Genomic DNA, 24658 nt, shown 5'->3' with positions numbered 1-24658 from the left:
GGAACCACACGGGGTGCCCAGATCACAGCCGGGTGGACGTCACGCGCGGCCAGCTCCTGACCCCTGCAGTCTCCCCTGCCCCAACAAGGGTGGGGGGGGGGGAGTTTAAGTCTCAGCGCAGAGAAGCTAGAGGCTGTGGGTGCTGGCCGAGCCGAGGAGAAGCGGGAGATGTCGGAATTGCTCCAGGCATCCGGGGAGCCGGGCCCGGGTCTCGGGGTGGCCGCGCGCGTGACTCGGCGGCGCCGGCGGGTGTGTCCGCAGCCGGCCAGTGAGCGGGCCGGGAAGCGCGGCCGCCCCGCCCCGCCCCCTCGGCTCGAAGCCCCGCCCCGACCCGGGAGACCACGCCCCTCCGCCGCAGAACCACGCCCTCCCCGCCTCGAAGCCGCTCGAAGCCACGCCCCCTCCGCCGTCAAGCCGCGCAGCTCCGCCCTGAAGCCCCGCCTCCGTCTCCGTAGAGCCGCGCCCCTCCGGCCTAAGCCACGCCCCCTCCGCCGTCAAGCCGCGCAGCTCCGCCCTGAAGCCCCGCCCCCGTCTCCGTAGAGCCGCGCCCCTCCGCCGTAAGCCACGCCCCTCCGCCCGGAGCAACGCCTCCCGGAAGACATCGGCCCCGCGCAGAGCCGCGACCTCCGGACCCCGCGTCGTGGGCACCATGGCCGTGACTGCGCCCCTGCGCGACTGCCAGGTAGGCGGAGGCCGGCCCGGGCCCGAGACCACCTCCCCACGGTCCGGCGCCTCCCCCGATCACCCCCGCGCGGGCCCCCCCAGGCGGCTGTCAGGACTCTGCTGAGCATCGTCGGGGCCAGACGGAAGGTGGGACCGTCCCCAGCGTGGGTGCCCGACCTCACCCAGGCCAGGGGCGGGCAGCGTCCCCTCCCCACTCTGCCCCCTGCCCCAGGGAGGGCAGTTCCCGGGAGGCCCGGGGACGGCGTGCCCTGAGCCCGCCTGCAAGTCCGGGGGTGCTTGCCTGCCCCAAGCCAGGCCTCCTGGTCCAGCAAACCTGCACCCCACACCGCGGGGCATCCGGGCTGGGTGCCAGGACACGCTCCCGGGCGTGTGTGAGTGTGTGTATGTGTGCGTGTGTGGAGGGCTGCATGCCATAGCTCACTGTCCCGTTGTTGCTGCATGCAGGCGTGGAAGGACGCCGGCCTGCCCCTCTCCACCACCAGCAATGAGGCCTGCAAGCTGTTCGACGCCACGCTGACCCAGGTACCGCCGTGGACGGAGCCCATCTCCTCGTCTCCCGAGCACCGCGGGCCACCGCCAGGGCCATAGCTAAGGGTTGGGGGAGCTTTCACAGTCAGCAGCCGCTGACGGTGGCGTCAGTGGAGTTCCTGCCCTGGGCACCTCCCTTCTCGAATGGCAGGTGATGGCAATGGCTTGGCAGTCAGCCCGGTGGCCTGTGCAGGACTGGATGTGTGGCTGCCCACTTCAGGCTTGGGGGGTCCCCGGGTTAATCTGGGAGTAGACTGCTCCACCGGTGGCTGCCACAACCCCTCCCTGCGACGTCCCTGCTTGTCTAACCCGGCTCTTGGTTGGGGAGGCCGCAGAGGTGAGGTCCAGCGGCTCTGCCAGGTGGAGGCTTGGAGCTGGCTGGCACGGTGCCACCGCGGGGGCACTTTGGCCAGGAGCAGCGAGCAAGGACGCTTCTAGAGCCGCAGAGCTTGGCCGCGTGCCCCTGAACCCCTTGTCTGTCTGTGCCCTCCGCGGGTCACGCTGCTCCTCCCCCAGGGTGGTGGCCCACCGGCTCCGGGGTTCTGTGTCTCTGCACTGGGGACTCCGACCCCCCGAGGCCTGGGGCTGTGCTTGCACAGCTTCTGGGGAGCTGGCGCAGCACCCCGAGGCCAAGTGCATCATTGGTGCGAGGACTGAGGGAAGGCCCAGAAGCTAATCCACGCAGTCAGGCGGGTGATAGGACACGTGCACGCTCTGTGCCGTTGGCCTGTGTGCATGGATGTGTGCGTGCCTGCATGCCCATGTGTGGGTGTACCTGCATACCTGCGTGCATGTGTGCGTGTGTACCTGCATATCTCTCTTCATGTGCACTTGCATACCTGTCTGCATGTACCCACATACCTATCTGCGTGTGAACCTGCATGCCTGTGTGTGTGTACCTGCATATATCTCTTCACGTGTACTCACATACCTGTCTGCGTGTGTACTCGCATACCTGTATGCGTGTGCACCTGCATATCTGCATGTGTACCTGCATGCCTACATGTGTGCAGACCTGCCTTCCTGCATGCGTGCATGCCCATGTGTGGGTGTACCTGCATACCTGCGTGCATGTGTGCATGTGTACCTGCATATCTCTCTTTGTGTGCACTTGCATAGCTGCCTGCATGTACCTGCATACCTATCTGCGTGTGTACCTGCATGCCTGTGGGCACGTGTACCTGCATACCTGCGTGCGTGTTTACCTGCATATCTCTTTTCATGTGACCTCACAAACCTGTGTGCATGTGTACCTGAATATCTCTCTTCATATGTCCTCGACGTCTTATCTTCTCATTCCTACTTTGGACCACCTGGCAGGCTACTGAATGTAACCTGCCCACACGGCAGAGTCTGGCAAACTCCCCGTGGCGTACCCAATATGCCAAATACCAGTCACAATGAAGGGTTTCATTCTCCTAATTTCAGAGCCTCGAATGTGGCACTTTAAAAAAAAAAATCTCAGGGCTAGGACGAAGGAGACGTTACTGGGGCCTGCTCGAGGCAATCGACGAACAACAGGATGGTTGTGATTGATTGTGATATGTCCTCGCATACCTATGTGTGTACCTGCGTACCTGTGTCATGTGTGTACCCGCATACCTGTGTGTACGTGTACCTGCATGTCTGCACATGTACCTGCATTCCTATATGTGTGCATACCTGCCTTCCTGCATGCGTGCATGTGTACCTGCATGTGTGCATGTCCGTGTGCACATGTACCTGCGTGTTCCTCTTGCATTCCCATGGTGGCCCCTGAGGTGATGGCACCGACCGCAGGGCTGAGGGCTGCCCGCCTACACATTCCACCACCGACTGTGCGAAGTCCCTGGGCATGGGCCTGGCCATATGCTGCTGCGCCCCAGGGCCACACTGGGAAATAGCTGGGGCCACAAGGTGCAGGGGACAGGCCCAGGCCCCCCGGCTGCTGCAGCTCTGAGTGGCAGGACGGCCCCGAGGCAGGGGAGCGTTGCCCCCACTGGGAGCTTCTCTGAGTCAGTGGTCAGCGCCTTGCTTGCTGGTTTTTCTGGGCCACAGCTGCAGGGCTGAGACCCTCTGGGTGACCAGAGTGACTTTGGCAGAAGTGCCACCTTGGCCAGTGGCTGCCGGGGGGGGACCAGGCTGTTGCTTTTTTTCATTCCAGTACGTGAAATGGACCAACGACAAAAGTCTCGGCGGCATCGAGGGCTGCCTGTCGGGGCTCAAGGCCGCGGACCCCAACTTCGGTGAGTGGCACCTTCCCGAGTGCAGGGCCCCTGTTTGATCCCTTCCCGCCTCCGCCCCCCAGACCGGCACTTGGGGTTGCCCTGAGAGGGGGCGCCCAAGTCCGACCCATGGCAGGGAAGGGCCGGTGGCTAAGGCGGGCTGGTGAGGCTGCCAGTACTGCAGGGCCTTGTGGGGGTGGCTTCCGGGCTGGGAGAGGCCGAGGAGGAAGGGCGAGGCCACGGGACACCCCTGGGGTCTGCCCGGGGCTCAGGAGCAGGTGCTCCTCGCGGGCCCAGACTGGTGCTCCCCGTGGGCCCAGACAGGTGCTCCCCGCAGACCCAGTTGGCTCCAGTTGGCTCCTTGGTTGTGGCCTGGGCCGGTGGACACCTGCCCCCACCAGGCCTGGGGGCCAAGTCCAGGACCCCCTCCCTGGTCCCCGAGCCCCTGAACTCAGCACACCAGAGGCACGACCCGTGGCCCCGTGCTCGGGGATCAGCCCCCAAGTGACCCCGTGTTGTGGTGACTCTCCTCACTGGTCACCGGCTGCCCCGTTCACCTGGCAGAAGGGCAGGAGCTGAGGGAGCTCTGGGGGGGCAGGGTGCTCTGAGCCCTGGGCCCCGAGTCCGGGCGGCCGCACCCCAAGGCCCTGCTCCCCCCCTCCCCGCAGCCATGGGCCACGCCATCGCCACGGGGCTGGTGCTGATCGGCACAGGCAGCTCCGTGCGGCTGGACAGAGAGCTGGCGCAGGCCGTGCAGGCCATGGTGGACACGGCGCGTGGCCAGGCGCTGACGCCGCGGGAGCAACTGCACGTGTCTGCCGTGGAGAGTTTCGCGAAGGGGTGAGCGGCCCCGGCGCCGGAGTCCAGCTTAGCGTGCCAGCCGCGGCCCAGTCGTGGTCACTCAGGCGGTTTTTGTTTCTGTGACTAGAGTCAGACGAGGGCGGTGGGACCCCTTTCTGTGGCCTAGCGACAGTTGCAGCGGGTCGGGGGTCGCCTGAGTCCGACCCCCAAGACCCGCTGAGGGATGGCCCTAGTATCCCCTGGGTCCCCTGAGCTCAGCGCCAGGAGGAAGCCCTGAGCACTACCGGGTCTGGCCCCCAAACAAAAAATCCCAAAGCCGTAAGCCAAAAGAAGGGCAGAGCAGAAAGATAGAACCTTCCAGAATGTTCTCGGTGAGAGAAGCCACTTCTGTGGCAGGCCCCACCAGGCTGCTCTACCCCGGGCTTCCTGGGCCTGCCGCTGCCCCCCACAGCGGGGGACCTGAGCTGGGGTCTGGGGGCTCGGGTCTAGAGGCTCGGAGCCCCTCTGCCGGCCTTGCTGGTGAGTGGGCGTGGGGCGACGTGACCCCCCTCGTGCTCCGGCTTCCTGTGGCGACTCGTCCGACCCGTTTGGTTGTCCTGGAATCGGACACCAGGGTCCCCAAGCTCAAGGCCATGTGCCAGCGCCGCCCGTTAACCCGCTCCGTGCCAACGCGCCGCTGAGAGCATGCGCCCGCCCTCCAGGAACTTTCCGGAAGCGTGTGAGCGCTGGGAAGAGATTCTGCGGGACCACCCAACCGACATGCTCGCCCTCAAGTTCTCCCACGACGCCTACTTCTACCTGGGCCACCAGCAGCAGATGCGCGACTCGGTGGCCCGCGTGTACCCCTTCTGGACGGCCGACATGCCCCTGAGCAGGTGGGCGCCCGGGCCGTGTCTCCCGGCTCCTCAGACCCCCCCTTCCTGCGCAGCCGGGACTGTCCTCGGGGTCTGCTCCAGACACTCAGTCATCGAGGGGCCAAGCCTGACCCCGTTGCCCTCTTCAGGCTTGGGAGGCCCGAGAGGCCGGCCGGGCGTGGCTACTGCCCTGCCCGCTGCCCGTAGTCCCCACCCCCTCTGGAGTGTGTGTACCTGTGTGTGTGTGTGCCTGGGTGTGTCTGTGTATGCCTGTGTGTGTGTGTGTGTGTGTGTGTGCCTGGGTGCGTCTGTGTATGCCTGTGTGTGTGTGTGTGTGTGCCTGGGTGCGTCTGTGTATGCCTGTGTGTGTATATGCTCGCACATCTGTATACCTGTGTGTGTGTGTGTGTCTGTGTGTGTGTGTGTCTGTATACCTGTGTGTAGTGTGTCTGGGTGCATCTATGTATACCTGTGAGTGTGTGCATCTGTACACACCTGTGTGTGCATGTCTGGATGTGTCTGTGTATACATGAGTGTGTTACGTGCTTGCATGTATCTGTGTTTGTCTCTGTCTGTGCCTCTGTGTATACCTGTGTGTGTCGGTACACTTGTGTATACCTGCGTGTGCACCTGTGCACCTGTGTATACCCATGTGTGTCTGTGCATCTCTGTATACCTGTGTGTGTGTGTCTGCACCTGTGTATACCTGGGTGCATATTTGTGTGCATCTGTGTATGCCTCTGTGTACGTGCGGATCTGTGTATACCCGTGTGTGCGCCTGTATCCTTGACCTGGCAGCCCCTGTGTTGTGATGGGGCCCCTGGGGGCCTCAGCCCTTGCCCTTGAGGCTTGAGCTCCTGAGACTTCCCTCCTGGGGTGCTCGGCTGACGTCAGTGTGGCTGCCCGGGAACCCGGCACGGGACTCACGTGTCCCCTCGCCCTCCAGCTACGTGAAAGGCATCTACTCCTTCGGGCTGATGGAAACCAACCTGTACGATCAGGCGGAGAAGCTCGCCAAGGAGGTCAGTGCCTGGCCGGTCACTCAGCGTCCTGTAGGGCGTGGGGGACAGGCCGCCCAGCCTCTGCTCAGCCCCTACCTTGTGCAGCGTGGACCCTGACCGCGGGGTTCCCCCGCTGCCCCCTCCAGGCGCTGACTCTGAACCCCACGGACGCCTGGTCAGTGCACACGGTCGCCCACATCCACGAGATGAGAGCCGAGGTCCAGGCCGGCCTGGGCTTCATGGAGCGCTCGGAGCATCACTGGAAGGTCCGGCCCGGGAGCCGTGGGGACCCGCGGGGGGAGCTGGGAGCCGGCACAGGTGGCCACGGTGCTGTCCAGGGCTGCCAGCGTCTCTCTCTCCGCAGGACTCCGACATGCTCGCCTGCCACAACTACTGGCATTGGGCCTTGTACCTGATCGAGAAGGTGACGGGCCCTTTCTCTGCCTGGGCCGGGGTGTGGGGGGGGGGAGATCCTGTCCACTCCCGGGACGTGGGGCTCGGACCCAGGCCTCCCACGAGGGGGGCAGCCGTGCCGCCTCAGTGCCAGTGTGTCTGGGCCACATCTCAGAGGCAAAGTGGGCATGGTGGGGGGGGGGGTTTCAGCCGTCCTTAGCCGGGTGCTGAGGGGTCCAGCTGCCCAGCAAAAACTTTCCCCGGGGTCAGGGGACGGGTTTGAGGGGGGGCACTGGGCCCTCTAAGGGGGGTCAGAAGGCCACAGGTCCCGGGTGTCCCCGAGAGCATGCGGGGGCCTCGGCCCAGGGGACGGGACTTCTCCGACGGGTGCCCGTGGGGGGGGCTCTGACCGCCAGCCCCATGTCCCCTCACCTTCTCTGCCTGCTTCCCACCCCCGGACCTCGGCTTTGCAGGGCGAGTACGAGGCGGCTCTGAGCATTTACGACACCCACGTGAGTCTTCGCTGGTGGCAAGCCCATGGCCTTGGGGCTGAGCGCTGCCTGGGAGGTGGCAGGAGGGTCTCAGCCATGCCCAGAGACAGTCTGTCTCCCGCTGCCCTCACCCCTGCAGACCTCTCCTCGGGCAGAGTGTGGCTCTGGGGGCTCAGGGCGTGACGGGCACAGAATGGGCGATTTGACCCAGGCCTGTCCCCGGAGGCCCCCTTCTGCTGTGGGGGTGGGTGGGGCATTGGGTTGCTTCCTGTTTCCCCCCCAGCCAGGCCCCCCAGCCCCGGCCAGCTGGTGGGCCCTCAGCCCCCTCTCGTCCCCCAGATCCTCCCCAGCCTGCAGGCCAGCGGGGCCATGCTGGACGTCGTGGACAGCTGCTCCATGTTGTACCGGCTGCAGATGGAAGGTGGGGCCCGCGCCCCCGCCCGGCCCACAACTGCCCTCCCGCCTGCTCCCCTGGCGCTGCCCCTTCCCATACCTGGCGCCAGGCCTGCGGGCACAGGGTGTGTGTGTGGGGGGGGTGTTCCTGGACATTCCCACCCCCGCTGCCTCCAGGCCTGCTGGCTCTGGGCCTCCGGCCACCTGCCCCCTGGCGAGGTGCCACCCCTGCTTCTGGGACAAGGGGCAGAGAGTTTCTCAAGCCCTGGGAGTTCAGGAGCGAGGGGGAGGCGGAGCCGCCCAGCGCTGCAGGTTCCGCCTGGCAGGGCCAAGCCTGACCCCACTCGAGACCCCCACCCAGGAAACAGGGCAGCCGGACCCCAGGCCTGAGCCTGCGCCGTGAGAGGTTTCCAGAAGGTCTTGGAGACTTACTGGAACCAGGAGCTGAGGGGGACAGGGACGGGGCTGGGGGTACCAGCAGAGCACCTGCAGGGAAGGGGGGGGAGAGGGACAAAGGAAGGGGCCGGCATGATTGGTCAGCGGGAGCCCGGGGCTGGACAGGGGCTCACCTCCCCTCTCCCTCCTCTCCACCTCCCTCTCTCCTTCCCACCTTGCCTCCTTCCCTCCACCTCCTCCCCCGTCCCTCCTTCCCTCCTCCCCTCCTCCCTCCCTCCCTCCCTCCCTGTGCCCCTAAGAGAAGGAGGGTCACAGTATGGCCTGGGTGGGCTGGAGCCTCAGGAAACAAGTTGAGGGGGGAGGCAGGGTCAGGGGTGTGGAGCAGGACTGGGCAGGGGAGCGTCCCTGAGCGCTGCTGGAGGGGCTGTCCTGGGCCTCCTGCAGGCGTCACCGCCTGGACCATCTGGGAGGGGGGGTGTGGGCCACCCGCCCGTGGGCTCTCTGCTTCGTGCTCCGGCCCCACCAGGCCCTGCCCTGTGTTCCCAGGGGTCTCGGTGGGTGAGCGGTGGCGGGACGTTCTGCCCGTGACCCAGAAGCACACCCGTGACCATGTCCTGCTGTTCAATGACGCACACTTCCTGATGGCCTCCCTGGGCGCGGGGGACGCGGGGACCACGCAGGAGCTGCTGGCCACGCTGCGGGAGGCCAGCGAGTATGTGGGGGGGGGGGTCGGGGGTGGGGGGCGCTGCCCGCCGGAGGGTGCCCAGGGCTGCCCCTCGTGTGCGCTTCCACGCGTGGTTGGCCCCTGCGGATGAGCTCGGGGAGGGCCAGGGCGGGCAGAGGGGACCCGGACGGGCCTGGAGACGAGACCAGCGTCGCCGGCTGCTGAGGGCGCCTCCTGGCCGGCAGGTCCCCGGGGGAGAACTGTCAGCTGCGCCTGGCCCGCGACGTGGGCCTGCCCCTGTGCCAGGCCCTGGTGGAGGCCCAGAGCGGCCACCCGGACCGCGTGCTGGACCTGCTGCTGCCCATCCGCTACCGCATCGTGGAGATCGGGGGCAGCAATGCGCAGGTGAGCTCGCCCGGCGGAGCCTGCCTACGCCCCGCCCACCACCTGCCTGTGCCCCGCCCACACGCCCGCACCGACCAATCCCCTGGGGAGAAGCTAGTCTCACTCCGCCCACCTCCTGCTTGTGCCCCGCCCACACGCCCTGACCGCCCAATCCCTTTCAGGAGAGGCTGGTCTCACCCAGCCCATCGCCTGCCTGTGCCCCGCCTACATGCCCGCACCGCCCAATCCCCTTCAGGAGAGGCTGTCTCACCCCGCCCACTGCCTGCTTGTGCCCCGCCTATATGTCTGCACTAACCAATCCCCTTCAGGAGAGGCTGGTCTCACCCCGCCCACCGCCTGCCTGTGCCCCGCCTACACACCTGCACTGCCCAATTCCCTTCTGGAGAGGCGGGTCTCACCCCCGCCCACTGCCTGCTTGTGCCCCGCCCACACTCCCTGACCGCCCAATCCCCTTCAGGAGAGGCTGGTCTCATCCCGCCCACCACCTGTCTGTGCCCCGCCTACACACCCACGCTGCCCAAACCCCTTCTGGAGAGGCTTGGTCTCACCCCGCCCGCTGCCTGCTTGTGCCCCGCCTACATGCCCACACCGCCCAATCCCCTTCAAGAGAGGCTGATCTCGCCCCGCCCACCGCTTGCCTGTGCCCCGCCTACATGTCAGCACTGCCCAATCCCCTTCAGAAGAAACTGGTCTTACCCCGCCCACCGCCTGCTTGTGCCCGCCCATACCTCCCGCCTGGCCCAATCCCCTTCCAGAGAGACGTCTTCAACCAGCTGCTGATTCACGCGGCCCTGAACTGCTCGGAGGGGGCCTACAGGAACGTGGCCCGGTGAGTCCCGGCCGGCCGGGGCTGAGGCCAGGATCCCCCTTGTTAGCAGGTTGCTCAGGCGGGAATCACAGCTGGACGTCCCACGGCTGCTGAGTGACCAGGGCTGGGGACCGGTCCCGCCGAGTGGCCGTGGAGCAGAGGGAACAGGGCGTGGGGGGGATGTGCAGTCTGGCCCTTGGGGGTCGGTGGGCACCCCCACGAGAAAGCCTCATCATTACCAGCCGCCCTGGGACCCCCACCCCGGCCCCAGGCCAGCCCCTCGGCGCTTCCAGCACGGGCCTCTGTCTCTGCAGGAGTCTGCTGGTGGAGAGGGACGCCCTGAAGCCCAACTCGCCCCTGACCGAGCGGCTCCTGCGCAAAGCCTCGGCCGTCCACCTCCTGCAGTGACCCCCCGCCCCAAGTGACGCCCCCTGGCTGCTGCTGCTGCTGCTGCTGCATTTTCCCAGGGGGCCCCCCAGAGTCAAGCTTGGAGGGCTGGGCTGGGGCGGGTGGGTCCAGGCGGGGGTGTCTTGCCCCACCCCTCTGGGGCACCCTGCTCCCCACCCAGGGGCCCCAGTGAGCCGCTAACGGGTCTTCCTTACCATAGTGTCCAGTCTGTAGATGCAGGGACGATAGTGCCTTATCCTGGGTCACGCCTAGCGCGGCCCCTCTCTTCTTGCTGGGGCAGGGACCCCCGCCCTGCTGTGGCTCAGGACCCGAAAGCTGCCCTCGCCTCGTGGGGTGGCCCTCGTGCCTTGTGGGGGCCATCGGGGCTGGTTCCTGGTTCTGAGCCGTGTCCACGGAGAGGACCCGTGGATGCAGTTTCCTCTGTGGGCCCCCGACCTGAATCCAGGGTGAGGGTTTCCTTGTCCACCCTAGATTGGGCGCTAGGTGGTCGGGAGGGCTGAGCTGTTTGAAAATCAGGGGTGGGGGGACAGATCCCTGGAATAAAATCTGATGGTTCATTGGTGCCTTTGCAATCTCCATGTCGCTGGGCCTGGGGTCCTGGGAGGACAGCTCGGGTGGGGACAGGGCACTCGGCCCGGGGTGAGGGGACCTGGCGGCCAGCACCCCGGCCCGAGCCCCCTTCTCCAGGACTGCTCACGCCCAGCAACAAACAGCGTGGCCAGAAGCAGGACCTTCTGACCGGCCACCGCTGCAGCCCCCAGGCCTGTGCCTGACTCCCAGCTGAGACCCCCGGCTGGGCCAGCAGCAAACGCGGGGAGCACATGGGAGCTCCCGTGGGGGGGCCCCAGTTAGTGGGCCCGGGAGGGGCTGTGCTGGGATCCTCACCCCAGAGCAGGGACAGTGACCCCCGGTGGACCCCCAGTGGGTGAGAGCGCCCCAGCCCTGGGCCCCTGGACCCAGCGCAAGGGCCCCGGCAGCGCTGGGCAGTGTGGACAGGGCCCGCCGCGACCCCGGCCGGCCCCACTGAGTCCCGTCGCCTCTGGAAAGGGTGTTGGCCGGAGTGGCCCCTACGGGCAGCCCACTGTCCCCGTCCCCAGGGTCTTCCCAGTGGGGAAGCTGCTGCTTCATCCCCGCCCAGTGGGCGCCCGGGCCAGTCTCAGCCTCCGCTCGGGCCTTTCGGGCAGGCAGGACGCCCCCCGCCCCCCGACCCCGAGCAGCTGAAGTCCGCGGGAGCACTCTGCACGTGCCCGGGAGGCGCGGGGACCCGCTCGGAGGCAGTGCGCAGGCGCGCGCGGCGCCCGGACTACAACTCCCAGCATGCCGCGCGCGCCGCGACCCCGTGACCCCTTTTCAAACCGGCCAATCCGCGGCCCGCGCCGCCCGCGCCGCGTTTGAATCGGCGGAGCCGCGCCGTGACCCGGGCGGAGGCCGCCGGGGTGAGGGGGTCGCGGGGTCCCGGGGTCCCGGGGTCCCGGGGCGGGCCGGGGGGGTCCCCGGGAGCCCCCCACCACTCACCCATCTCCTTTCTCCTCGCAGCTGCCGGAGGAGCGGAGATGGACGCCCCCCGCGAGGACGGTACGGGACCCGCGTCCACTCCCGCGACCCCCGGCCCGTGGCCAGGAGTGTCCCCCGCGCTCGGCCCCCGGCCCGCGGGCTCGTCCCGGCGTGGACACTTGGGCTGCAGGTTCTTGGGGCCCCCCCACCCCCGCAGTGGGCCTGGGCCGGCCCTTGGCCCCCGCCCTGGGGTCCGACCCCTCCGCAGCGCTGGCCGAGGGTGCTGGGCTCCGGGTGTCCGGCAGCCGGGCCGAGACTGACCCCGCATGGTCTGACTTTTCTTTTTTAATTTTTTGCTTTTTGGGTCACACCCCGCGATGCACAGGGGTTCCTCCTGGCCCTGCACTCAGGAATTGCTCCTGGTGGTGGTGCTCGGGGGACCCTATGGGATGCTGGGAATCGAACCCGGGTCTGCTGCGTGCAAGGCAAACGCCCTGCCCGCTGGGCTATTGCTCCAGCCCCTGAGTTTTCTTTTTTAAATATCTTTTTTGCTTTTGCTTTTGGCCATCCCCGGTCATGCCCAGGTGCCCAGGGCTTCCTCCTTGCTCTGCGCCCGGTCACGGTCGCACCCCGCAAGAGGGGGCTGGGGGCTCTGCTGTCCCCGCTGACCCCACCCCGCCACCTTTTCACCGGAAGCTGCTGGTTGTCCTGCTCTGCCGCCCTCAGCGCCGGGCAGCCCAGACCCTGGAGGGCAGCGGGCGGGCCCAGACCCCGGCCCGGGAGCCAGGGAGTGTCCGAGGGGCTTCGTGGTCAGCCGCAGACTGGGTCTGGGGTCCAGCGGGGAGGGCCGAAGGTGGTGATCACCGCTGTCACTTTCTGCCCCGTTCAAAGTGGGGTGTGAGGGCTTTTGCCCCCTTCCCAGATGCGGCTGGTTAAACTCCAGTTTGGCATTGCGGGGGGAGGCGGAGCCCAGTGCCTCCCACCTGCCCCCGGCCACATCCTGGCACACTGTTGGGGTGTCCTGGTCAACAGCCTGTGGTTGGTTCTGTGCCGTGTCCCGCTCTGCTAGGGTCCTTCTGGGCACCACCAGGAGTGACCGCTAGGCATGGAGCTGGGGTAGCCCCAAAACTAAAAGAGAAAAGTCAGCCTTGGGTCTGTGGCCTCGACTGTTTGGGAAAGACAGTTTGGGGAAAGCGCCCTGGAGGTCTCGGGGTCGCGAGAGTCTCCGTGCTGGTGGCCTGGGGCAGGGCGCCCCTGACTCCGGCCTCCCCCACCCCCCAGATGTCGTGCTTTTGGAGGATGAGAAGTTTGACTTTGACCTCTCGCTGTCGTCAACAAGGTAAGCGCCGACCCCTCCCTGCTGTGTGCCCACCGCCCACCCCGGCACCGCCGTCATGCCCCGTCTCCCCATTACAGTGCCAACGAGGAAGAGGACGAGGTGTTCTTCGGGCCGGTGGGGCACAGAGAGCGATGCCTGGCGGCCAGCGTGGAGCTGAGGCTGCAGCCGCCTGAGCAGCCCGCCCCGCCGCGGCCCTCGCCCTCGCCCCGAGGCCCTTGGCCCTGGTGCCCGCTGACGGGGGACGCCTTCGTGGAGGTGTACAAGGAGGCCCACTTGCTGGCCCTGCAGATCGAAAGTGCCCGCAAGGCCGCCTCGGCCCTCCCTGCGCAGCCCCCCGGCCAGGCCGGGGAGCACTTTGTGCAGGAGCCTGAGGCCAAGATCAGCCTCTTCGAGCGGGAGGAGGAGGCCAGGAGGAGCCCCCAGGCGCTGAAGCGGGAGACGTTCTGCGTGTCGGACAGGACGGACCCCGCACCCCTACCTGTGCCCCTGGGACCCGCCCCCAGCCAGACGGCCGCGCAGAGGATGGGTGCTGGCCGGCAGCTGCCCCGCGCCCCCTCGCTCCGCCTCAGGGCCCTGGAGAAGGTAGGCGGGGCCGCGGTCCCCGGAGAGCCTGGGCACGGGGACCCGGAAGCACCTCCCTAGCACTGGGGTGGGGCTTAGCCACGGAGTGTGGGGTCTGGGGGACTCACAGGCATGCACACGCACACACACTCAGGGGCAGGGGTGCTGTGACAATCCACTGCGTGCGCGCGCGCACACACACACACACACACACTCAGGCACAGTGACAGCCCGCTGCGTGCACGCGCATACACACACACAGTCAGGGGTACCGTGACAGCCCACTGCATGCACACACACACACACACACACACACACTCAGGGGCACAGTGATAGTCCACTGCACATGCACACACACACACACACCACACACTCGGGTGCCGTGACAGCCCACTGCACGCACGCACACACACACACACACACACACACACACACACACACACACGCTCAGGGGTACCATGACAGCCCACTGCACGCGAACACACACACACACACACACACACACACACACTTGGGTGCCATGACAGCCCACTGCATGCACACAGACACACACACACACTCAGGGGTGCCGTGACAGCCCGCTGCACGCACATCGCCACAAGTCTGGGCAGCCTTGCCATCGGTGTCCTGGGTCCTTTGGTTGCCTGGCCCGGGGCCTCCTGCTGCAGACCACTCCGAGTCGCGCTGGGGGCCTTGGAGGCTCGGGTCAGACGCCGTGCTGCAGGTCGCCGTCGCCCAAGTCCCGAACCCAGACCATGCACGCGCTTTAAAGCGAGCGTGACCTCTGAGTCTGGGAAGGGCCCGTCCCGTTTCCTGCGGCGGCCCGGGGGCTGGGGGGAGGGTGCCAGGCCTGGCCCAGGGCTGTTTCTCGGGGGACGGGGGGGGGGCGGTGCTCTGGTGTTCAGGAACAGCATGTGGCTCACGGGTACCACCGAAACAGCCTCACTTGGCCACCAGAGTCCAGCCTGCCAGGGACCCGCCAGCCAGCCCGGCCCGCACGGAGCCCCGGAGGGAGAAGGAGCCGCCCAGGGAGTCGCGCCCCGCCGTGCGGTCACTGCCCGTCCCCCACAAGGTGGGCCTTGTGTGTGTGTGTGTGTGTGTCTGTAGCAGTGTCTGTGCGTGTCTGTGTGAGTGCGTGTCAGAGTATGTATCCGCACATGTGTCAGCCTGTGGATCTGCAGGGGTAGTGGGGGCCCGTCCACGTGGGGTGGGTCGGGGGTCACACAGGGGCAGTGGGGGGCACGCAGGGGCGGTCACCCCACACTGCCATGTGCCGGCTGTCCCTTTCCTCCCGGCAGTGATTGGCAGTCAAGCCCGGCTCCCCGCGGGCACGGCACGGCAGGGCGGGGAGCGGCTGGAAGTCCTGTCTGCTGAGTGGGCTTCGGGCGGATTCCCCGGGGGCGCTCCGTGGCAGACAGGACAGTGGGTGCCCCCGCCCCTCTCGCTCTCTCCCCCAGGCGCTGAGGAAGACCCTGCTGAAGCCTCCTGGTGCTGCCACCCGAAAGCCGTCCACCTCGGGCGCTGCTCCGGCCACTGCGGGCCAAGGTAAGGCCGGCCGGGCCCGGGGGTCGCCTATGCGGGCGGGTCTGGGGGGGGGGCCTGGCCGAGACGCTCGCTGGCTCCTGTGTCCCTACAGATGGTAGCCGGCTCCCGGCAGCCCCAGTCCGGCCACGGCCTCCAGGCCCCTTGGGGGCTTCCTGCCGGCAGAGCCAGGGGACTGCCGAGTTGGCAGCCGAGCCCTCCCGGACACCCGCCCCTCAGCCCCAGACGCCTGAGCCGCCCGCCCGGCCCCCAGCCGCCCGCCGCAGTCTGTCGTGGTCCTCACGGGCGCCACAGACGGGGGGTGCCCGCAGGCGCGAGTCCTCCCTGGGCCCCAGGCCGGGGGTGTCGTCCGCGCTGGCCGAGCCCTTCAAGGTGCCCAGGAGCCCTGCGGGTGAGTGGGGCGGGTGGGGGGTCCGGGGGGGTTGGGAGGAGCCCGGGCGGGCGGGTGGGGCGCCTGGTCTCACTGACCTCACGCTGCTGTCCAGGCGAGCCCCCCGGCACCGTGACCCCCCAGTTCCCTCGCACTCAGAGGCCACAGCCGCACACCCCGGCCGGGAGGTAAGACATCGTCCTGCCGTCTGTCCTGTTCTCTCCGGCTCTGAGCCGACACATCTGCCTGCTCCCCCTGAGCTGCCCTGTCCAGCGCCCCCCCCCGCCCCTGCCTCAGTAGACACAGCTTGCCCTGACAGTCACGGCTTGGCCTTCCCTGAGGGGCACGGACACTGCCGTGGGCCAGCACCATCTCTCAGCCCCTGGTGTGCACTCACGCACACGCACGTACTCCTGTGTGCACACACGCACACAACTACACTCACAGCCACACATACTCACACCCCAAGAGACACCCAGACACACACATTTACCCCCAGCACATACCCACACAACTCAGCACACACCGGTGTGCACCTGGGGTGTCTCCAACCCTGGGAACTGGCGGTGGGGGTGGGGCCCATCTGAGCTCCCTCTGGCAAGGTCCTGCCCGCTGAGCGCCCCCCGCCCTGCAGGACACCCCTCCACAGCACCCCTGCCCCAAGCAGTGCCATCAGCCAGGCCGGGACCCCGTCGGCCACCAGGCGCCTGTCGTCCCTGCCCACGCCTGCCGGCCGCCGGCTCTCCAGCCTGCCCAGGGCCACCCCCAGGACCACGTTCAGGGCCCCCGGCTCACCCCCCTGTGCCTCTGAGACTCCTGGAAGAGGCCCCCTGAGGTGAGCAGGGCTGGGGAGGGGTGCGGCACGTGATGGGGTGTGGCCGGGCGGGACTGGGGACGGTGAGGCACCAGAGGAAGCAAGCGGTAGGGGCCCAGGCCCGGCTTGCGTGGACGTGGCCTCAGGGACCTTCCCCGCAGGACCTCCTCGGCCTGCGTGAGCAACAGCCAAGCTGCGTCCAGCGGCCGTGACTCGTCCCCCGACGGGAGCAGCTCCCCGCCAGCCACCGTGCCCCAGGCTCTTTGCTTCTCCCCGGAGCACAGCGAGGGCACCAAGAGCCCCTCCGCGGGACGGGGCCCAGAGGTGACAACTGCTCAATCCTCCTCCAGGCCAGGCGCCCAGGGTGGGACACACCGGGATGCAGAGGGCTGGGGACGTCGGCCCCTGCCTGGGCTGATGCTCGGTCCCCTGTGCTCCTCCCAGGCTCTCCCCGCAGCCGTCGCCCCCCAAGCCGCCAGCGCCCCCCTGGTGGAGGTGGACGCGCCCCTCATCGACTTCTGCAGCAGCCCCCTGGCCAGCGCCGCCCCGGGGGGCCCGAGCCGGCCCCTCATCGACCTCCTGGTCAACACGCCCGATTGGGCCCGCGGCAGCACGCCCAAGGCCAGGCCCGACCTCGAGGCTGTGCAGGTGTGGAGGGGGGATCCCGGGGACTGTGGGGGTGCGGGCCGGGGACTGGGGGCTGGGGGGAGCCGCGTCTGACCCCGCCGTCTCCGCAGCTGATCGACCTGGCCTCGCCCCTGATCCAGCTGAGCCCTGCCGCGGACAAGGAGAACGTGGCCTCGCCCCTCCTCAAGCTCTGAGCCCGGCAGGCGCCCCGGGGGAAGGGGCTGCCCGGGGGCGGTGGGGGGAGGCGCCCCTGCCCCAGACTTTTAGTGAAATTGTGCAATAAATGGAAGCATGCAGACTCCTCGGTGCCCGAGCATCCCTGCCCCTCCCGCGGCACCCCTGCCCTCCCCGCGGCACCCCTGCCTCCTTGGCAGCATCCCTGACCTCTCTGCCCTCCTGGCAGTATCCCGACCCTCCCCGCGGCACCCCTGCCCTCGCCCTGCTCGCAGCATCCCTGCCCTCCCCGCGGCACCCCTGCCTCCTTGGCAGCATCCCAGCTCTGCCCCTGCTCTCAGCACCCCTGCCCTCCCTGCGACCTCCCTGCCCTCCTGGCAGCATCCCGACCCTCCCCGCGGCACCCCTGCCCTCGCCCTAATCGCAGCATCCCTGCCCTCCCCGCGGCACCCCTGCCTCCTTGGCAGCACCCCTGACCTCCCTGCGACCTCCCTGCCCTCCCGGCAGCATCCCGACCCTCCCCGCGACACCCCTGCCCTCGCCCTGCTCGCAGCATCCCTGCCCTCCCCGCGGCACCCCTGCCTCCTTGGCAGCACCCCTGACCTCCCTGCGACCTCCCTGCCCTCCTGGCAGCATCCCGACCCTCCCCGCGGCACCCCTGCCCTCGCCCTAATCGCAGCATCCCTGCCCTCCCCGCGGCACCCCTGCCTCCTTGGCAGCACCCCTGACCTCCCTGCGACCTCCCTGCCCTCCCGGCAGCATCCCGACCCTCCCCGCGACACCCCTGCCCTCGCCCTGCTCGCAGCATCCCTGCCCTCCCCGCGGCACCCCTGCCTCCTTGGCAGCACCCCTGACCTCCCTGCGACCTCCCTGCCCTCCTGGCAGCATCCCCGCCCTCCCCGCGGCACCCCTGCCCTGCCCCTCCCGCCCGGCCCGGCCTCACGCCGGCCACCACGCTGCCCCCCGCCCCGCGCGCGGGCCCAGGGCGGGTGGCACGGCCAGCGGCGGTGCAGCGCGGACGCTGGGCCCCTCCGGGAGCGTCGGCCGGAACGCGGCGCGCGCGGGGCTCCCGCTTCCGCCCGGAACGCGGCGCGCGCGGCGCGACTTCCGGCGAGCCCGGCCCACGTGGGCGGCCGGACGCGGGCGGGACTTCCGGCGGGCGAGGCGCACCTGGCGGGCGGCGGGACTTCCGGCGGAGGGGGCGGGGCGGGGCGGGGCGGGACTTCCGGCGCGCGGATGCAGGTGGCGCCGCGGGTCGTGTGCGCCCTGTCGGGCGGCGTGGACAGCGCCGTGGCCGCGCTGCTGCTCAAGCGCAGAGGTGAGGCGGCGCGGGCGGCCCCGGACGGCGCCCGGTGCCCGCCCCGACCCTGCCCGGTGCCAGGCGCCCAGTCCCTGCCTGCCCTGCCCGGTGCCCGGTGCCTGGCGCCCGCCCTGACCCTGACTCTGACCCTGCCCCGTGCCCAGTGCCCGGTGCCCGCCCTGACCCTGCCCCTGCCCGGTGCCCAGCGCCTGCCCCGCCCCCTGCCCCTGCCCCGTGCCCAGCGCCCAGTCCCTGCCTGTCTTGCCCAGTGCCCGGCGCCCTCCCTGACCCTGCCCAGTGCCCGGTTCACGCCCTGCCCCTGCCCCTGCCAGGTGTCTGGTGCCCGCCCCGACCCTAAGGCCTGCCCAGTGTCCGGTGCCCGGCGCCTGCCCCGCCCCCTGGCCCTGCCCAGTGCCTGGCGCTCACCCTGCCCCTGCCCAGTGTCCAGTGCCCGCCCTGACCCTGCCCCGTGTCCAGTGCCCAGTCCCCACCTGCCTTGCCCCGTGCCCGACCTCGGCCTCCCTTATGTCCCTGGCGCCGGCTCCCGCTCCTGCCGGGTCCCCCTTGGTGGGTGAGCCCACCCGGGGGTCCTGCAAGGGGCGCGCCCAGAGGGGCCCCCCCACTCCAACCCATGCGAGACCGGGCAGGAGAGAGGGCCTGGCCGCCTGCTGGTCCTCCCACCCGGCTCGGCCCGGCTCAGCTCACGGGGTCTCCCCGCCGCCGGCCCTCCCCAGGCTACCAGGTGACCGGCGTGTTCATGAAGAACTGGGACGCGCTGGACGAGCACGGCGTGTGCGCGGCCGACCGTGACTGCGAGGACGCGTACCGCGTGTGCCAGGTGCTGGACATGCCCTTCCACCAGGTGTCCTACGTGAAGGAGTACTGGAACGACGTCTTCAGGTGCCCGGCCGGCCCGCGGCCCCGCTCTGGGGAGAGGACACTGTCGGTGAGGGGGGCGGGGTGGGCCGGAGCGCCAGCAGCCACGTCGGGACACTGTCATGCGGGGAATCTGGGGGTCTGCGCCCCGCTCGGCTCGGCGTGGGCCTCCGCGGTTGGAGCATGACCAGCCTAGCCCTCAGCGTTCCAGGGACGCGCTGCCGGCGTGCCCAGCAGTGACGGCTGCCCACGCGGAGGGGCCAGCGTCCGTCCTTCCTTCCTCAGTGACTTCCTGAACGAGTACGAGAAGGGGAGGACCCCGAACCCCGACATCATCTGCAACAAGCACATCAAGTTCCGCTGCTTCTTCCACTACGCGCTGGACAGCCTGGGTGCGTGGCAGGGAGCGGGGTGCAGGGGTCCGTGCCCAGTGGCTCCTGACCCCCACAGGGCCAGGCTGTGCCTGGGCAGCCGACATCGGGGGCCACACTTCCTGCAGAGCCTCAGGCCGCGCCTCTACCCCCAGGCCCCCACGAGGGCGGCCCCCGCAGACCAGGGTCTCTGCCTCTTGTCTGGACATGGAGTGGGGCTTAGTGACCGTCCCGGGACCACTGAGGCCCGCAGCCCGGCCCATGCGAGTGTCTATCTGCCCCTGGACGCCCCGTGCCATCACAGCAGCCTCCCTGGGGTGTGGCTGGGCTGCCCGCTGTCCTCGGGGTCATTCCTGGCCGTCTTGGGGTGCCCATGCCCTGGGCCCCCTGTCCACTCCAGCAGCTGTGTGGAATCTGCCCTGGCCCTGGGCGGCAGCCAGCCGGGAGTGGGGACAGCCTGAACCCTGAGTTCCCACCCTGAAATCTCAGGTCCCCGCCACGCCGCCTGCCTGCGGTCACTGCACCGCTGGGCCGGGCCTGGAGGCCGCATTCAGGCATGGGGACAGCCACGCGTGGGTGACGGGCAGCTCTGCCCCGTGTCCAGCGGCCACTCGGAGGCTTGCTAAGGGTCAGATGCTGCGGACATCACTCGAGTCTGCAGTGATTCGGGGCCCTGTGTGCCTGTCACAGGCACCTGCACTGACAGAGTTCCAGGGGGTCACCGGCTGATGGGGTGGGGTCCCTGGCCGGCCAGGCGGGGCTGGACGCTTCCCCACGCGACCTGAGGGTCCCTCAGCATCAGGGTTTCAAAATGGGTCTGACACGCCAGCACCGGTGGTGTTTGCCGGTTCAGCCGCTGGATGTCCACTCTGGCATCTGGACATGGTGCTCATCTGGGCTTGGGGCCACACCTGGGGGTGCCCAGAGGTCGGGACCCTAGGAGGTGCCAGGGATTCACCTGTTGGCTGTGTGCAACGCCAGCCCCCTCCCCTGAGCCCGGGTTAGGGTCAGAAGTTTGGGGTCACGTGACCCCCGCTCAGCCGAGGTGGCTTCCACGCGGTCTGCCACCGAAGGGGGGCCAGGGGCGGAGCTGGTGCCCGCGGGAGGTCCCGGAGAGCTGTGTGGGAGGGTGGCAGGCCGGGCCTGGGAGCAGGTGGCTCCCAGGGGCCGGCCGGCACTGACCACGGTCCGTCCCCCCTAGGCGCGGACGCCGTGGCCACGGGCCACTACGCGCGGACGTCGCTGGAGGACGCCGAGGTCTTCCAGCAGAAGCACGTGCGGAGGCCCAGGGGCCTCTTCAGGAACCGGTTCGAGGTGCGGAATGGTGAGTGCGGCCGGGTTCAGGGACGTCAGGGCTGGGGGGCCGAGACCTCCGCCCGGGGGTCCTGGCAGCTTGCCCCAGAGCCCCTTGTTCCCGTCCCCTGGAACCGTCCCTGGCGCGGAGGGAGGTGGGCGGGCAGGGCCCCGGGAGCTCACGGGCCCTCGCGCTCTCTCCGGCAGCCGTGAAGCTCCTGCAGGCGGCCGACGGCGTCAAGGACCAGACGTTCTTCCTCAGCCAGGTGCCCCAGGACGCCCTGCGCAGGGCGCTCTTCCCCCTGGGCGGCCTCACCAAGGCCTTCGTCAAGAAGATCGCCGCCGAGAACGGGCTGCAGCACGTGCTTCAGAAGAAAGAGGTGGGCCCGGCCGGACCGCCGCCTCCTCCCCCTGCCCTGCTGCTGGTCCTCCCTGTGCTGTGTGGGGAGGCTCCTGTTCAGTTTCTCTGCACTGGCCTGCAGGCAGGCGGGGGTCTGTGCTGGTCCAGCTGGTTCAGCTGGGCGGCAGGCGGGTCTGTGGGTGTGGGGGAGGTTTCCACCCCTGCCTGCTGTGCCGGCGGCCTGGACAGGGGCGGGGGTCCTCCTGCCTCCGCTCAGGCAGGGCTGGCTCGGGGCACCTTGTGGACCTAGTGCTCCGAGGGTCTCCGTGTCTGTGGGGTCGGGGAAGGCAGTGGCAGACATTGGCCCCGGGAGAGTGGAGCCCACCTCCTGCCCACTGCCCTGTCCCTTGGGGTGTTGGGGCTGGACTCAGGCCCCTCACGGGACCCCTGGGGGGGTACCCCGGGGCGGGGGTCCCTCACGCGGCATCTCCTTGCAGAGCATGGGCATCTGCTTCGTGGGCAAGAGGAACTTTGAGAACTTCATCCTGCAGGTGTGTGGGGCGGGGATGGGCGGGAGAGCTGGCCTGTGCCCGGCGGGCAGCAGGTGACCCCCGTGTGCCCCCAGTACCTGCAGCCGCGGCCCGGGAGGTTCATCTCCGTGGAGGACGGCGCGGTCCTGGGCACGCACAAAGGTGGGTGCAGACCTCGGGGGCGAGGGGGTGGGCCGGGGAGGGGAGGGGGGGAGGCGAGGGCCCAGCTCTGCCCTCGCTGCCCGCAGGCTGGTTCCTGTACACGCTGGGCCAGCGCGCCAAACTGGGCGGCCTGCGCGAGCCCTGGTACGTGGTGGACAAGGACGGCGCCACGGGCGACGTGGTGGTGGTGAGCGCGGGGAGGGGGCTCGTGCCGCCGGCCGAGGGCTGGGGGGGTCCCGCCTCTCCCCGGGGTGCGGGGGTGCAAGGGCAGGGGGTGGGGAACCTCGGCTCGGCCCAGCACCCGCCGCCCCCCGTAGGCCCCGCGCACGGACCACCCGGCCCTGTACCGGGACCTGCTGCGCACGGGCCGCGTGCACTGGATCGCCGACGAGCCCCCCGCCCCGCTGGTCCGCGACAAGATGATGGAGTGTCACTTCCGATTCCGCCACCAGATGGCGCTGGGTGAGCGGCGGCGCGGGGCTCGGCCTGGAGGGGCGGGGCCTAGCCGCGGGGCGGGGCTCAGCGTGGAGGGGCGGGCCTAGAGGGTGTGGCCTGGCGACTACGGGCCGAATGATGGGGCGGGATCGGGACGGGGGCGGGGCCTGGGCGATGGGGCAGGGCCTGGTGGCTGCGGGGAACCGACTGATAGGGCGGGGGCGGGGCCTGAGTGATGGGGCGGGGCCTAGAAGGGGTGTGGCCTGGCCACCACAGGCGGAATGGTGGGGCGGGGCCTAGAAGGGGCTGGGTGATGGGGCGGGACCAGAACTGGGGCGAGGCCTAGAAGGGGCGGGGCCTGGGTGATGGGGCAGGGCCTGGTGGCTGCGGGAAACCAACTGATAGGGCGGGGGCGGGGCCTGAGTGATGGGGCGGGGCCTAGAAGGGGTGTGGCCTGGCGACTACGGGGGGGGCGAATGGTGGGGTGGGACTGCTGACGGAGGCGGGGCCTAGAAGGGGCGGGGCCTGGGTGATGGGGCGGGGCCTAGAAGGGGTGTGGCCTGGCAACCACAGGCGGAATGGTGGGGCGGGGCCTAGAAGGGGCTGGGTGATGGGGCGGGACCAGAACTGGGGCGAGGCCTAGAAGGGGCGGGGCCTGGGTGATGGGGCGGGGCTTGGCGGCTGCGGGGAGCCAATTGATAGGGCGGGGGGCGGGGCCTAGTAGCGGGGCTCGGCCCGGCTGCGCCCCGGACCCCGCCAAGGCCCCTTTTGCGCCCCCAGTGCCCTGCGTGCTGACGCTCAACCAGGACGGCACCGTGTGGGTGACGGCGGTGAAGCCCGTGCGGGCCCTGGCCCTGGGGCAGGTGAGCGGGACCCCCGCGTGGGGCGGGGGACTTGCGGGGGGTACTGGGCTGCAGCGCCCCGGGCCTGGCCTGACCGGCCCCCTCCCCGCAGTTCGCCGTCTTCTACAAGGGGGACGAGTGTCTGGGCAGCGGCAAGATCGTGCGCCTGGGACCCTCGGCCTACACGCTGCAGAAGGGCCTGCGCCAGGCCAGGGCGGCCACGGACGGCTCCAGCGAGGACCCCCCTGGCGGCCCGCGCCCCCCACCCTGATGGGCAGGACCGGAGGGCCGCCCCGCCCGGGCACTGGGTCGGCCGGGAATAAAGTGTGGACTCGGGCAGACGTGCTGTCGGTGTGGGGGGCCCGTGCAGTCAAGTCAGGATCTGCACACCAGACCCCGGTGGCAGGGAAGAGGCAGGGAGGGGTGCAAGGGGAGGCTCTTCGCCCCCGCAGAGGCTGCCCCCAGCCCCTGCCCTGGCGGCCTGCAGTGGGGCTGACCCGGCCCAGGGGCACCTGCAGGCCAACTGCCTGGAGACAGGTGGGCAGTGACGCCCCCGCATGCCCCGACGTGGGCACAGATGAGAGGCGGGCACGGCAGAACCGGCAGCTCTCACGGGGCTCACCCAGGCAGCCGAGGCCCTGGGCGTGGCTCTGCTAATTGCCCTCAGGCCCACAGGGTAGTGGCCAGCACAGACGCCCAAAGGTGGGGTCACTGTCCACTGTGGCAAACCCAGACCCCAAGAAGGGGAGCATGGCATACGCCAGGCCTGGAGTCACCAGGGACAGGGATGACCAGACAGGACAGTCGGCTCACAGGGCAGCATGCCACAGGTCAGACTGTACTGGGGGCAGAGCCCTCAAGCCCCCTGGTGTGTGTAGCCAGGGACTGGGACCCATGGGGAAGTGGCAGGAGTGATCAGGGTGACACAGTGACCCAAAGGTGACCACAGTCGACACAACAGTTCCAGGCCGGGTGGTGGGGTAAGGGGGATGTGTCGGGGTGTGGACACAGTGACCACAGGACACACGCACTCCTATGTTGCTGCTGGTGCCAGGCGAGGGGCCCACCTGGCCACGTGGGGCTGGAAGGAGCCGAGTCCCCACGCGCTGCGGCATCCAAGGCTTCATTTATTGCAGACTCTTGGGGGCTCCCGTGTTGGGAACACAGCAATAAAGACACGTTGGTAGAAGCCTCCAGCGTCTTCGGCCAGCCTGGCCAGCACTGGGGTCAGCACCGGGCCTTGTCTCGGCCCAAAGCCGGTCTGGGTGGTGAACCAGCAACGAGAACCAGCCCCCAGGGACAGCCCCGAGACCCCTCCCGGGGCAGATGCCATGGCCGCCTCCCTAGCACCAAGGGGCACCTGCTTTGAGGACAAGGCCCACACGGGGACAGACGGCAGCAGCGTCTGGCACCTGGCCACTGCCCTGTGGCCACACAGCTGTCCACACAGGGCAGCCGCAGCTCCTCAGTGGCCCCTGGCAGCGTGGGAGCCATTGAGAGAGTGGCCGTGGCTTTGTCCCGCTCACAATTGGCCATCTGAAGCAGAACGCGATTGGCC

At 69.2% G+C, this 24658-nt stretch overlaps 4 protein-coding genes across 4 annotated transcripts in view; 3 read left to right on the top strand and 1 right to left on the bottom strand.

The window, feature by feature from the left end:
• The window catches only part of CERK (ceramide kinase), a 161279-nt gene that overhangs the window by 27373 nt on the left and 109248 nt on the right, over nt 1-24658 (bottom strand). The window lies entirely within an intron of this gene.
• Nucleotides 572-10542, top strand: TTC38 (tetratricopeptide repeat domain 38). The gene is made up of 14 exons (XM_056107098.1): nt 572-682; nt 1129-1206; nt 3356-3437; nt 4085-4256; nt 4919-5092; nt 6018-6093; nt 6219-6338; nt 6437-6496; nt 6939-6977; nt 7296-7377; nt 8292-8457; nt 8655-8814; nt 9570-9643; nt 9937-10542. Exons 1-14 carry the CDS (start codon nt 650-652, stop codon nt 10028-10030), a joined length of 1410 nt encoding a protein of 469 aa, XP_055963073.1. The 5' UTR covers nt 572-649; the 3' UTR covers nt 10031-10542.
• GTSE1 (G2 and S-phase expressed 1) lies at nt 11547-16971 on the top strand. Its single transcript, XM_056107073.1, has 10 exons — nt 11547-11605; nt 12806-12863; nt 12941-13445; nt 14882-14969; nt 15220-15357; nt 15452-15524; nt 15971-16171; nt 16312-16474; nt 16595-16798; nt 16888-16971. Exons 1-10 carry the CDS (start codon nt 11584-11586, stop codon nt 16969-16971), a joined length of 1536 nt encoding a protein of 511 aa, XP_055963048.1. The 5' UTR covers nt 11547-11583.
• Nucleotides 18169-23418, top strand: TRMU (tRNA mitochondrial 2-thiouridylase). The gene is made up of 11 exons (XM_056107102.1): nt 18169-18269; nt 18986-19151; nt 19413-19519; nt 20700-20822; nt 20999-21171; nt 21629-21682; nt 21757-21823; nt 21910-22010; nt 22141-22285; nt 23039-23121; nt 23213-23418. Exons 1-11 carry the CDS (start codon nt 18188-18190, stop codon nt 23369-23371), a joined length of 1260 nt encoding a protein of 419 aa, XP_055963077.1. The 5' UTR covers nt 18169-18187; the 3' UTR covers nt 23372-23418.

Source organism: Sorex fumeus, unplaced genomic scaffold (assembly GCF_029834395.1).
Source record: "Sorex fumeus unplaced genomic scaffold, SorFum_2.1 ptg000153l, whole genome shotgun sequence".
NCBI classification, from domain to species: domain Eukaryota; kingdom Metazoa; phylum Chordata; class Mammalia; order Eulipotyphla; family Soricidae; genus Sorex; species Sorex fumeus.
Note: the sequence above shows the minus strand (reverse complement) of the source record. Positions and strands in the feature narration are given on the sequence as shown.